The sequence below is a fragment of the Manduca sexta genome, chromosome 26 (assembly GCF_014839805.1).
Source record: "Manduca sexta isolate Smith_Timp_Sample1 chromosome 26, JHU_Msex_v1.0, whole genome shotgun sequence".
In the NCBI taxonomy this organism is placed as follows: Eukaryota; Metazoa; Arthropoda; class Insecta; order Lepidoptera; family Sphingidae; genus Manduca; species Manduca sexta.
Genome location: NC_051140.1, coordinates 7,027,826 through 7,041,962, shown reverse-complemented (window position 1 = coordinate 7,041,962; position 14,137 = coordinate 7,027,826). Strand labels below are relative to the sequence as shown.

The 14,137-nt window shown below is 33.5% G+C and overlaps 2 protein-coding genes across 2 annotated transcripts; one reads left to right on the top strand and one right to left on the bottom strand.

Annotated features, from left to right (window-relative positions):
* Window positions 1–1,056: 1,056 nt before the first annotated feature.
* Window positions 1,057–3,542, top strand: LOC115450702 (probable rRNA-processing protein EBP2 homolog). The gene is made up of 5 exons (XM_030178781.2): window positions 1,057–1,307; window positions 1,392–1,612; window positions 1,937–2,095; window positions 2,845–2,992; window positions 3,134–3,542. The coding sequence occupies exons 1-5, from the start codon at window positions 1,254–1,256 to the stop codon at window positions 3,494–3,496; spliced, it is 945 nt and encodes a 314-aa protein (XP_030034641.2). The 5' UTR covers window positions 1,057–1,253; the 3' UTR covers window positions 3,497–3,542.
* Window positions 3,543–4,640: 1,098 nt separating this feature from the next.
* LOC115450703 (signal recognition particle subunit SRP72) lies at window positions 4,641–10,167 on the bottom strand. The gene is made up of 13 exons (XM_037443531.1): window positions 9,974–10,167; window positions 9,007–9,241; window positions 8,756–8,900; window positions 8,308–8,498; window positions 7,960–8,097; window positions 7,582–7,714; window positions 7,178–7,357; window positions 6,667–6,825; window positions 6,006–6,221; window positions 5,694–5,791; window positions 5,460–5,561; window positions 5,129–5,233; window positions 4,641–4,807 (listed from the first exon to the last, which is right to left on the bottom strand). Exons 1-13 carry the CDS (start codon window positions 10,074–10,076, stop codon window positions 4,672–4,674), a joined length of 1,941 nt encoding a protein of 646 aa, XP_037299428.1. The 5' UTR covers window positions 10,077–10,167; the 3' UTR covers window positions 4,641–4,671.
* Window positions 10,168–14,137: the final 3,970 nt, after the last annotated feature.

The window sequence follows — 14,137 nt, the reverse complement described above, 5'->3', positions numbered from 1 at the left end:
TTGACCCACTCAGAAAGTGAAATGAATAAAATTTATAATTATTTACAATTTTAACATAACGAGAATGTCAATCTCAAAGAGAAACAAAATCACTTTTTATAATGTTGTAGCAGTCTGTGCTATCAACAGAACGTTGCCAACTCTACGTCTTGTTTTCAGCCTTTCCTGGAAACATACGTACTTAAGTCCGAGAATCTACTTATTTTCTATCAATTGTACAAATTTGCAAAATAATATATCTTAAAAGGCTGAATGGACAAAGTTTCCTACTTTTGCGAAAAAAAGTAAATAAACGTTCCATTTCATACTAACGCACACTCGCCTCGTTATCCGCCATCGTTACTCAAAGGCTGATTTTAGTCTCACGCTCACCGTCAGCGCTCATAGCTCAGCGCGTAGTTTGTCAGTGCTGAGGCTCAGCGTGGCTCGTTTCAGAATTCAGTATTGTACTGACCGCCTTACTGTACAGATGACGACCAAAATGGGGAGTGTATTAATTATTGCTGCTTTGTACTATCTATCCCAAAAAAATTAAAACTGGCGACGACGAAGACCCCATGTTTATCCATTGATTGAGCAGAGAGCTATTGCAGGAGAATTTGTCTTGTTATATAACGTTTTAATAAAAATATGTATAAATTTAATTTACCTGAAAATAATAATAAAGACTGAATACTAATTTAAAAAAATACTAGATGTGGGTTTTTTTGTTTCAAAAATGATTTTTCGCAATTTGTTTTTATGGTTTACCACGTATAGATAATGTTAAAACCAACGATTATACGTATCGGTTTCTGGAATGTGGAATATTACTTTTATTTGCGGAGATATCTCTAACCAAAGTGTTATTTGTCAGCTGTCTGCTACTTTTAGGGTCGTACAAATTGTCGTTTTATTCAGTTTTACCTAACCTACTCTCTTCATTTCACTTAGAAAAAAAAAACGTAGATGTACTACGAACTATTCATAAGCAACTTAGGCTGTGTGGCTGATAGCCTTTGCCTTCTCTTTAAGGAGTAAATCAAACCAAAAAAAAAATCATAAGCAACTTTTGTTATATCTACGTAATTTTCTGATAGGGCTACGTATTTTTTAAAATCCGAGTTGGCAACACTGTATCAACTGTCAATCGTCGCCCGTCAGGCACACGTTCTCCAGAGAGGTTCTTTCAATTAAAATTGAGGTTATGTTTGGAATAGTGTTTTACATCGTGTGTGATTTGTGAATTATATTTACGTTGCTTCATAAAAACCATGAGCGATTTTGTACTGAACGATAGTGACACTGAGGTAGATTCAGATGAAGAGGTGAGCAATATAAATTCATTTTTCTAACAGTTGTACACAATATTTTTATGTTTGTTGTTATGAAAGCGTTCTCGTTTTTTCTAGTTGCAAGAGGCTTTTGCTAAAGGTTTAATCAAACCGGGTCTCAACGAGGAAATAGAAAAAGTCGAAAAGAAATATGTGAATAATGTTGCAGACTTAAAAAGCAAGTTAACAGAGTTTAAATTAAAATTGCCATGGGTGGAGACATTAGACCTTGTGACAACGGTTGCACCTATGGCTCCAGACGTAGCATTACAGATTCAGGAAACGGTACAAAGGCGAAAGTAAGTGACGGTCGATGTACTACAACTTTTGTAAACAACAATAATATCACTGTCTTGTTATTTCAGTGTAACTTATTACTATTAGAGCTATTATACGCACGATCTGTTTTATTATGAAACAAATCTGAATAGGGTAGGTTCTGCACAGATAAAATATAATAAATAGGCAGGACACACAAACTATTTTATGTGAAATCTACACATTTTAATCTCAATATGCTAATCAGATCTAAGTCAATATAAAATATTATTAATATTGTTATAAAGAATTTTTAATAATCACTTTCCTTTTTGGTTATTGTTTAATCAGACACCATTTTTCAGAAACATTAAAGAAAACAGCAAAGGTGCTAAAGTTTATGATCCTGCTGAAGACCCAGTACTCAATGAGTTTAAACGTGAAAATCTCATTCACCGCCAAGCCCAAGCTGCCGTTCTTGAGGGTATAAAGAAATTGAAGGAGCTCGGATTGCCCACACGAAGGTAATACACATTTTCAATATCTAAATTTCTCTGTAATACAATATGTGTTGTGGGAATATTGATAAAACATATAAAGATCAAGAATGTCCACCAAGTAATTGGAACTTGCAAAAATATGCATAGACTAAACTATAAGCAGATATATTTAGTCTTTGATTTAATGGTGTGGTTTCCTCCAAAGGTCTAAATAAAAACCTATGTAAACAAACTATATATTACCATAATGGAAAAAGAAATATCTGCTAAAGTGACTGATATTCTCATATTTTATCAACTATAACACCAATCATACTATTTTATAACTAAGCCAAACTCCTATTTTAATACTTATTGTAATGGAAGAAGCCATAATGACAAGGATTTATTTTATTATTTGCCATGTTATTACTCAATTTCTCTGCGATATTTCGATCTTGAATATATTGACACCTAATGAGAGTGTATAGATTTTTTCATATTTAACACCTATTTTATTGCCATTTTGTTTGCAAACCAGTCTACATGCATAATGCTTTATGCAGTATTGTTTATAGAAGCCATATGAAATGGTCTGGTCAATGTCCATATTACAGTTTAAACTGTATAAATAAAATTGTCAAATAAGTCACAAAATTAAATAATTAAAGAGGCAGCCTCATCTATGGAATATTACTTGAAATTATGCAATAAGTTTTTGAGCCATTTTGAATTTTACAAGTTGCGCAATAACCATTTCACTGAGTAATGTCTTTCACATTCTTTTGTTTCAGGCCAGATGACTACTTTGCAGAGATGGCTAAAACTGATGAACACATGCAGAAGGTTCGCAAGAATCTCATGGCAAAACAGGCAGCTCAGGCGCGCATAGAGAAAGTGAGACAACTTAGAGAACAGAAAAAGATTGCCAAACGTGTGCAGGTATAGTATTTACCATTAATCTTATTTATTGTAAATTGTATTTTATTTTATGTATAGATTACAATTAAACCTAAACATGTTACTTATAATTATAATTAGTTCCAAAATTTCCAATAATTAACAACAATTTTGATATTACAGATTGACACAAAACTGAAACAAGCTTCTGAGAAAAAACAGATGTTAGAACAGTTAAAACGAGTCAGAAAAGGAAAATCATCTGATTTAGATTTCTTAGATGACAATAAAAATAAAAATAATAAAGGAAAGGGTGGTCCACAAAATAAAATCTCCAAAAAACGGTCCATGAAAGATAAGAAATTTGGCTTTGGTGGTAAAAAGAAAGGTTCTAAATTGAACACAAGAGAATCTTCTAACAATATGGATGGATTCAACAGTTCATCTAAGAGACCAAGTAATTTCAAAAACAAGTCATTTAAACCAAACAGCAAGAAAAAGAATCAAAGGCCTGGTAAATCCAAGAGGAAAAATTCTAAGAGATAATTAGATCTAAAATTATTGTTTTTAATAATAAATGACTTATTGCTTATGTATTGGTTTCTCTTCTTTCTATTTTTCGGTTTTTGCAGTGATAATTTCTCACTGATATACTATATTGTAACCAAAGCACATAATAATATATAAATATGTGAATAAAAAAGCATGGAGTGTAAGATTTGGCATATTTAAGTTTGTATAGGGAATCAGTGCAGAAGAATAAAATTATATATTTAAATATTTAAGTTGACTATCTGCGAATTGAGACTGATTTTCTATGGCTTAATTTATGGTCTTAACTGTAAAGTTAAAGCAAATAGATGCTCTATACTGAAAACAAATGGCTCCCAAGTAGTATATTATTTATTCTGTATAATACTACTAACTAGAGGCAACAGAATATCTCTACAAAGCTACTTAATATACACATATTCTCAAAAGCTTACACTAAGCGATCATTGTTTCAATGCAAATTAAACCAGTACCTACACTATTTGCATTGCCAAGCATTCTAAATTCTACTTTGATCAGTGTTAAGCTCTGGTTTACGTATTAGCAGTCAGCATATGCCCACTATATTGGCACATGATCAAGGAATAGAAGTAAAAATTAATGAATACTTGTGATTGTATGTTTGGTATGGTTAACAAGGAGGCATTCCGTAACATGAATAATGTTGAAAATCATACATTTGGTTTTTAACGCTTATATATTCATTTGAGGCTAAAAGAGAAAGAAAAAATACCATTATTTATCATGGCTAAAATTGCATAATATAGTTATGGTAAAATAGCGGCGATAGCCTAGTTGGTTGTGGAACGGACTGCCGAGACGAATGTCCGCAGGTTCAAATTACAAGGGCACACACCTCTGACTTTTCTAAAAAATTATGTATTTTTTGTGAATTATCGTTTACTTTAACCGTGAAGGAAAACATCGTGAGGAAACCTGCATACCTGAGAAATTCTCTATATGAATTTCGAGGGTGTATGAAGTCCACCAATCCTCACTAGGCCAGTGTGGTGGACTAAGACCTAATCCCTCTCAGTAGTAGAGGAGGTCCGTGCCTAACAGTGGGATAGTATATAATACAGGGCTGATGATGATAGTTATGGTAGGTATCTTGAAAGTTGTGAATAAAAAACTTTACTGATATATAAATTGTTTATTGCCATATGTGTCTACCACTTGCGACCTTTTCCTTTCTTCTTCTGTTGTTGCTTGCGTTGCCACGCGCTCTCCGTCTGCTTGGATTCGACGCGAGGGCTCTTGGCTGAAGCAGCGGATGACGGAGTAGTTTGTTGTTTACTCATGTCACTGAAATTAAATACAAACATTTAAAATACTTTTAGTTGCAAAGGCACATAATGAGTATTTATAATTTCAGATTTTTTTAGAAAATAAATTTGTTTAGGCCAAATATTGTTATAAATATGAGGATATGGAATCTAATTTCTGCCTTTCCCCGTGTTTTATGCCCATTTTATAGTGCAAATCAATTCTGAATTATTATCTAAAAGGTTTGTACACAATATCCGCAATTTAGTTATGTTTGGTTCTTTGTGTCACTAAATTGTTGATGTTGAATTATTATTCATAAAAGTTGACAATCTACTAAGTTTAGTTGTGTGTACGTACTATTGGTCAGTGGCGGTTGTAGACATTCCCTGGCTGCCCTTGATGACGTCACGCCTTACACCGCGACGCTTTCTGTACGCCGTACGTTCGTATTTCGGTAACCATCTGAAAAAGTTTTAAATTCGGTAAAACCTTAGCGTTAGAAATATAATTATACCTTGCTTTATTAAGGGAATCAAAGTGTATCATTAAAATTTTGGACCTCAAGTGACAGAGCAAGTGTCTAGATAAACTCGATTACATTTTTTAACCGTCCATGACACCTCACATACTCAGAAATTTTTTTTTGAACATTTACAGGTGTTGAAATTATCGGAGGCCGCATGTTTACCTTTCTGGATCCGGGGGCTTGGAGAGATCCGCGTTTGGCGGCAGCTTGGTCTTGCGCCTACGCTTTTGTTTCTTCTTCTGGAGCAACTCCGAGCCGGGCGTTCTGCATTATAAAACAATAAAAAGGTTTTTATTGAACGTATAAAAATCTTATTAGACCACAAAAAACTCGCATATATGTTGGGTTAAATTATGTTTAGTTTATTAAAGATTGAAGCTAGCATGTGGCGCTTACCCGGGCGATTGTTCCTGCTTGCTCTGAACAGTCTTCTTAACTACTTTAGCACCCATCATCCATTTAGACGACTCCAGCGCATCGATGTCGATTTTACTCTAGAATCATATATAATTACCTTTTGATGTAAGTGAACAGTTATTGTATAAAAACATATTCCGACTGTATTTTTTGCTTTGTTATGAAGAAAAATAGTGAAATTTCACAGTCTAAACAACATTTAGGACACAAAAATTATGAAGTTGTCAATCATTCTGAAGTGTACAGCCACAGTAGTTACTAATCATTCTGAAAAATGCGAGAGTTACCAACCTCGATCTCATGGATGGGCGGCAGTCCTGCGGCGAGTTCCGCAGCGCGGCGAGGATCGGCGGGAGCGAGCGCCTTGACGAGGCGCGCCAGGCTGCGCTTGTCGGCGGGCTCGGCACGTGCGAGCGCCTCGTGCGCGGCGGCCGCTTCGCTCGAGCGGCCAGCACGCGCGTGCGCCGCCGCAGCTGCGCGCCAAACTGCGCGTAGCGACATCAGTTGCTGCACACATTACAAATATTTGAAAAAAAAAAACTAATTCAGTTTATAATGATTTCTTATGTTCACGCGAATGTTAGACATTGAAATTAAACTAATTTTCGGATTCTAATTCAGTTTAATGAGAGAAAATTATAATATAAAAACCGCAATAAAATCCGCAAAATAGTTTTATTTTAATGTCTGACATTCGCGTAAATATAAGAAATCATCAAAATATATAATTTCATAAAGGTCATATAAAACATCTTAACAGCAAAGTAGAGAAATTAAGCTGATCACTAATGATTAACTATTACCAACCTTCATTTACAGCAATCTTCATAGCAAATGTAATTTCTCACATCATATGTCTGTTTGATATATAATTCTCACAAAATATGAGCAATTTTAAATTTAAACATCAAATTAAAAATATGTCTTACGTTACGACTACAAATTAACATACCTCGTCTTTTTTGTAATGTTCATAAACGTCTGTGAATAGTTGAGAAGCTCTGCCCAATTCATTATCAGCACTCATCAGTGTACACAACACTCCAACCACACCTGGACGGTACTTGAACTCACTCTCTTCTAGAAGTTTCACTGCTGCTTTCTTATCGCCCTAAAAGACAAATATTAATGTAAATATTTATGATATTGGTAAGTTCTAAATTGATTTATGGAATAGAATGGTTTTCATGTAAAAAGTTATTCGGATGCTTTATTTTTTTTTGGACCTGACTTATGTTTGTTAGCTTAACAAGAGTCGGCTTATACAAACACACCAGACTTTTGATTGAATGCTTTAGGCACTCGCAACATTTAGTTGCTGTAATAACAAGAAAATATCTTGAGTAAAAACTATGTAATAATATGAATACTTTACATCAGAATTTTGTGTCCTCTCAATAGTATTAGAAATTGCTTTATTAGTGGAACACTTTTAAACAATAATTTTCCTTATCATAACTTACTTGGGAAAGCAATATTTGCACGGCTGCGAACTGCAAATTGCCACCATGTTTAAGCAGCAACGCCACGGCCTGATCTTTCTTGCCTTCCTTGGCCAAAGACGAAGCTTCAATCAAAGCGGCGCGCCGCTCGTCACCGAACTCTTTTACTAGTTTCACGCAGCATTGCTTGCAGAAATCGGGCTATTTGACAAGGAAAAACGAATAAAATATTAAGTTAGTTGAAATAGCATATTTGTGTAAGATAAATTTCATTAAACTTTTGGTAGATTTTTTCAAAAGAAAATAGTCATAATATCTAAGTAAGGTACAAGTACTTGCGCGATAATAAATTGTTTGCCTGTGTGATAAAACATAAAAATCCAAACATGCAAAATAATCTAAGTATAAAGTAGTATTATTTATACCTGATTAGAATAGATGGCAAGCAATGCTTGATTGTAGGCAATGGCTGAACGTTGTCTTGAGTTCAACTTGTGCTCCAAACCATCTGCAGTAGCTGCCTTCATGCGCTTGCGAGAATCGAAAACATTTCCATCTCTGTAATAAATAATTATGGAATAAATGATACAGCCAATAGTCAAAAAAGCCTGATTGGTTTTAAATACTTGCTATATGGAAAATCAGATTATTTCTAATAGCTACTTTGAGGGAAACTTATAAATTATAATTAAGGTTATGTAACTAGTACTTTTAGACAATTAGACATTAAGTGAGGCTAGACTGAATATCTTTATGTAATGCTCACTATTGATGGAAGATATTTTTTAATATAATTAACTTACCTATTAATGACAACAATGTTGTTGCTAGCGATGGCAATCAATGCTTGATCACTTGGCTTGTCTTTCAAAACATTCTGATAGATAGTAACCGCTTCTTTTTCTTTGCCCATTTGTTGGAGACAGTAAGCCTGTTGGACCCTGTAAAATAATTATGTTTTTGCCAATGGTGTGTATTATAATGCTTTTAATTTAAATAGCATCTTGCTACTATGTCAAAAGGCAGTCAGAACTGCGTAAAGTTTAATCATTTTAAGCTCTTTAAAATGCCTTTTTATACATGGATCAATGGCACCTATAATACAATCCATTTAACTTTTTTATTACTTCTGGTAGAGAAATTATATTTACCTTATAATAGCAGCTTCTTCCTTTGCTTCCTCTTCAGTGCCTCCATCATCAATCACACTTTCAGAGCAAGCTTGTTCTGCTCTTTTCAACATGCCAAGGGCTTCATTGTACTTGCCGCGCATGGCCATTGTACTGCCGGCGTTGTAGGCCAGTTCGTATGTATTGTCGTCAAATTGAGGCAGCTCTGATGTCTAGAAATGGAAGAAAATATTTGATAGCACCTTTCTATATTGATTAGCTTATATATACAATGTGTAAACATGCTATTTATAAAATGTTGATTACCAACTATGAATTTATTATTTCATTTAATAGTATTTTAATTTTAGCCTAAGTTTTTTTTATTGTAAATCAGAATCTCAAAACATTATGCAAAAAAAAATTACTTTTATGTGTTTTAGAAAATTGCTTAAACTACATAAGTAATGTTGTGAATGCTCAAATTTACCGGATTAAGAGCTGCCAAGTTGGCAACAACGGCGGCCATGTTTGCCTTCCTCTCATCTTCATATTCATCAGTGGTGTTCTTCACTAAGTCACGGTAAAGATTGTAACATTCCTGATACTGCTCTAAACGATACAAGATTTGAGCTCTGCAAAATAAATTGTTATTCTACATAATTCATCTCAAAATTATAATATGTAATCATTATTCTTTATTTATTTTATTTAAGACAATAAAACAAATTATATAATCACCTTAGTTCTTTCAAAGCTGGTGTCAACTCTGGTGCTTTGTCAACAGTCTGCAAAGCATCCTTTGGCATGTTAAGACGGTACTGGGTGTACGCCTTTTCAAAATGCAGATCAGCTGCGAGTGCTGCATTTTTAGAACTTGTGAGGGCAGTGAGCGCTTCCTTGAAGTTATGCAGCTGGATGTGGCATATCACTTTGCAGTGGAATGCTTTTTGCTCAGTGGGAGCTATTTGGAGAACTGCAAAAATATTACACTACTTTATGATGTAAGTTATTTGCATTATAGTGTTGAACATTGTTGGCTGTACATAATAAGTCTTGGGAGATATGTTATATTACACAATCAGGGTTTACTGTATAAATTTTATTTTGCTATTGGAAACATATGTCACAGTACACTTCATAGGTTTTAGTATGTAGAATAATTCTTTAAATATTGCTGCACAATATTTCTAGATTTTTTCTTTGTAAATCTGCATCTATAATTTATAAATGTATAAATATTTACCAATAATAAAGTAAATTAAATGGATGTGTAAAGATGGACTTAGTTGGATAACTCTATAAAGTCAAAATACAGGGTATTGTTAAAAATATTATCTTATTAGTATAATGCAAACATACGATATCTTAAAAACTGAACATAATAAACGGGATGGACTTCTATAGTCGCGAAACGGGACACAAAATTTATGGGCAATTTGTCTTATTTGGAAAACTTATTCTTCTAACTTATTAGTCTTATTTTTATTTGGAAATTTTGGAAAACACCTATTTTGTATTAAATATTCAATGTCTTTCAATGAGGATACAGGAAATATATTTATAAAGGCTTATTGGACATAATTAACCCTAGGTAAAAGAGGAAATATGGAAATTAGGTGTGACAAACGAGGGTTAACATTTAATTTATTTTTGTTAGTAATTGTTGAAAATGAAAAAAAAAACATTATTTGAACAGATTACTTACTTTTTCCTGAAGCTTTTAAGGCTCTATCATAGTCACCATTCTGGCAGAATTTATTTAATTCGATGTAAGCCTGAACAAGGTTACTTTCCTTGTTGGCTGACATTTTTTTGACAACAGGGCAAATGTCATTGCTGAGTACAGGTTTCAAAGCAGTGTTTTCACATTTAAAAATTGGATAAAGTTTGTATTTTGTAGGTATACAAGATTTAGGTGGTAATGTGGTATAGTGGGGGGCTGAATATAATAAGTTTACTTGAGGTCTTTTTCGAAAAAAAATCTTGAGTGAATAATAATGAAATATAAATGTTTCTTAATTTTTTAAGATAAGTACATCTGGAAAAAATGTTGATGGCAAGAATTCTGGATTTAGATCCGGAACTCATTCCGTTTTACTCAATTTTATTTATTTTAAAATAATGAGTGCACATTTCGCAAAGAAAACTTTTCTTTTTTATTACTTAACTATACATTACTCGCGGCCTCGCTCGTTTCGCTTGGCCTATAAGGCATAAGGCAACGGTGAGGCAATTACGTTATAATACCTCAGAATTAAAAAAAATGAAACTATTATTTCTTTTTCAGCTTCAGAATGCAATTCCTGATGTACAAGCCCAGCCTAAAAGATAGACCGTTTTTACCTCTTTTTGAAATCGAATAATTCAGGCTTTAACCCTCAGAGTTTCCATACATATTATAATTTTCTTTGCCTCAGAGACTCTGACGTCGCTAGTTTCTCAAGCTGCCATAAAGTCCCTTCAGTTATAGCACGTAGTGATTATATTCTCTTTGGTTATAGCTTAAGCTAGATTACGACCGTAAATACTGTCTGGAATTTGTCACCAAATAGACTCGTCCCCAGCAGGGGCGTAACTAAGGCGTAAGTATAGGAATTATAGGAAGGGTATGAGGGAAATGTCACAGGCTCCGGCTTCAGAGGGCTCCCGACCCGAGAGGAAGAGGACCAACATACCTCCGGGCCCTGCCGGCCTAGCATGCGCATCACGAGATATCTCGAGAACGAGAGTAGACAAATTGTCGATGTCGATAAATATCTCGTTTTCTCTAACATGCGCACCACGATCGACAAATTCCTCGTTGAAGACATAAGTTTACTCGTGAAGACAAACCGATGTTGCCCATTGAAATATATATTCTAAACATTTTATTTTCTAATATAGCTACAATGGTTTTAGTTCATTCAATTTTTATAGATCTATGATCCAATTAGGGTTTTTGACGTTTTATGTGACAGTTTATGTCATAACAAAGAGCATAATGTAAATAAAAACGTAAATAAGTAAACAAATTCAAAATTAATAATAATATTGTACAATATAATAAGGATTCTAAAACAAAATAACAGCTCCGCCCTATTTTGGAGTACGAAGTAACAAGACACAAATCAAATAAAATCTAATAAGACAATTATTTGTACGAGTATATGGTGCCCAAGCCGGACTTTACCTCGGGTGACTACGCCCCGCCGTGAGAACGATGTACCATAATGCCTAATGGAATCAGTAGTCCAATCGGGAAGGAGATGGCTGTGACTTTGGGCCTCACAAAATACCCAATTGATGTAAGTATAGTGAAACAATAACCTTATTAGCAAAACACCAATGTTGTAAGTTGAACTTTGCAGCCACAAAGCTCAAGTTTGTTCTTATTCGATGGTAATTGATGTTTTTTAGTATTAGTGTTTATTAAAATATGAAGTAAGTATATATTTTCTTTTTGTTTTAGTTCCGTGAATCAAGTGCCTCTACATTCATTGGAATGTCCCCAGCCCAGCAGTCAACACCATGTTGAAGAGCTTACCAAATACTACTCCCAAAACAGTTTTTAGTTGCTCGGTTTGAACTTAATACTTTAATGAAAATATGTACTTTTATAACCAGTTTTTTAAGAAAAACTACATTTTTAAATACTTAATATCATGTATATATATTTCGTTAGGTATCTTTATTTATACACTAGATAAAACATCTGTATGTTAGGAAATTTGGTTCTGTTCTGTTTTTTTGTGTTCTTGTTCTGTTGGTTTAGGAAATTAATATTATAAGTAAACTGCAGCAATTACTTGAGAGTGCAATTTCTGTTTCTTGTAAGTGTTCATAGTATTTCATTACAGTAATAGTAGGAAATTTGTTGTATAACAAGTTATTATGAAATATTCTATTGTTGCCTAAATTTGTGTAGAAGATTTTGTTGTAATAATGAAAACTATGTTGATATTTAAAATATGAATATAATAAAATATACATTATTTACATAGGAAAATATCTATTTATTATAATTGAGGTCATCCTGCTTGTGAGACACTTGCAGGTACTGATAATTGTACAGGTTCTTCTCACATATGATGGTCATTTATAATAGTTTCCTCCATTGGAACACTGTAACATAAAATACTGCATTACCTACAGTTACTTAACAATAGTAATATAATGTGAAGTTGTACCAGTGGTAAAATAATATAGTCAAACAACTATTTGAAACAGTGTATAACCATATATCCATTATTGTTAAGTCCATCAGTATACAATCAGTGTAAATGAAGTTTTTAATAAAGAAATAAAAGCAAGAAATTGTTTGTTCATATTGTTAAGTTGCATAGTAATAGTATCTTCTCCGATACCTGGCATTCACATTAAGAGTTTTGCTGTTTGAATCCATAATGTGACATTTTTGGTAACATATAGGTACTAGTTTTGCAAAACATTATGGTAAAACAAGTTACTCATTTGTATTTGTAGTATTAAAATAAACAAAATTAAAACTGCAATTAATCTGATTAAATAGTTCTTATTACCTCATTAGTTGGAACACTAATTTCATTTTTATGAAAGGTATCACGCTATGTATTAATTGTGAAGATATTTCTCAAAGTACATTCATTTTTTATTTCTATTAACTCTAATAATTAATTAATAGTACATTACCAGTTGAACCTTGGTGTTGCAGGCATCCTTCCTCATTTTTTGATATTGTGCACTTTGTGGCTCATTAGGAGGTAATATTTTTATATGGGTACAATCTAAGAGCCCTAACATACCTTGCACGTAAAATTCACGAGTCTCACCTAAAAAAATAAAAATGATTCCATTATCTATAAATCAAAATACTTCAATTGATATTAAACTCAGCTACTTATGTAATTAAGTATGTAATAAATATATTCAATTACCTTTAAACGGACGGCTATGCCTTTGGCTTGAGACTCCAAATCGGGAGCAAACTTTTCTTTAATATACAATGCCATTCGTTTTGTAGCAAAGGGATATCATAAATCAATTAAGTATAATATGTCTTCTTTCCACTTTACACGCCTCTCGTTTGTCGTATACCGATATTATTTTACTATAGTAAGATACCACCATCGCGTTTTAACGAATAAATTAAATTGATAATTTTCTCGGTTTATCTCTTCGTACAATATCAAAGAAGACAAATATCTCGTTTACGAGTGTCAAAAACGATAAAATTATTTGCTCATGTTAGGGTTTGTAGACAAAAATACCACAGATTAATAAAACATTAATTTTTCTCTACTTTTCTCGTGACAAGTCGAGAAAATGAGCGCGCATGTTAGTGTCGGTAGACATATAGAGATAAACGACAAAATCACGAGAAAAAGTGTCGACAAAATTTTGTCGTCGTGCGCATGCTAGGCCGGCTGGTGTGCAGGCTTGATGTTCAGGCTATTTTACATATTATAGCGTTTAAAAACAGAATAACTATGCTTTTATTGCGACCAAACAAATGGTCGCTGGATTTTGCACAGGAGAAGGGCTCCATTCCACGAATTTGTCACGTGCCTTCACGGGTCTATTGTGCTATTGGACTCCTATCACCTCTTAGCACTGAATTAAGACTGGCGAGAAGTGGGTACGCTAGATACGTCTCTGCGTGTCCTTCAAGGATAAAAGGCATTAAGTGTTAGCGAATAGCGAATGTAAAAACAATATCTTGCAATAATTAATACTTTCTAGGGGAACCAATTCCTATCCGATGCCTAAAATGTATTATAGCCATAAAGCGTAGTTTAAATTAGAAAGAAAACTTGCAGCAGTTATCTTTCGTAAGCCATTTTTACTATGTATAAGTAATCACGGCAAGTTCGACTTCTGCAAATACAGCTTTCAGGACTTGCAGTGAGTCGTA

What these genes read in the sequence shown, in the direction of transcription:
- LOC115450702 (XM_030178781.2), top strand. Translation starts at nt 1,254, where the DNA reads ATGAGCGATTTTGTACTGAACGATAGTGACACTGAGGTAGATTCAGAT. An exon ending in CTCGGATTGCCCACACGAAG is followed by an intron (nt 2,096 to 2,844) that starts GTAATACACATT and finishes CTTTTGTTTCAG; the next exon opens with GCCAGATGACTACTTTGCAG. An exon ending in AGATTGCCAAACGTGTGCAG is followed by an intron (nt 2,993 to 3,133) that starts GTATAGTATTTA and finishes TTGATATTACAG; the next exon opens with ATTGACACAAAACTGAAACA.
- LOC115450703 (XM_037443531.1), bottom strand. Translation starts at nt 10,076, where the DNA reads ATGTCAGCCAACAAGGAAAGTAACCTTGTTCAGGCTTACATCGAATTA. An exon ending in CTTAAAAGCTTCAGGAAAAA is followed by an intron (nt 9,242 to 9,973) that starts GTAAGTAATCTG and finishes ATATTTTTGCAG; the next exon opens with TTCTCCAAATAGCTCCCACT. An exon ending in ACTTGGCAGCTCTTAATCCG is followed by an intron (nt 8,499 to 8,755) that starts GTAAATTTGAGC and finishes TTCCATTTCTAG; the next exon opens with ACATCAGAGCTGCCTCAATT.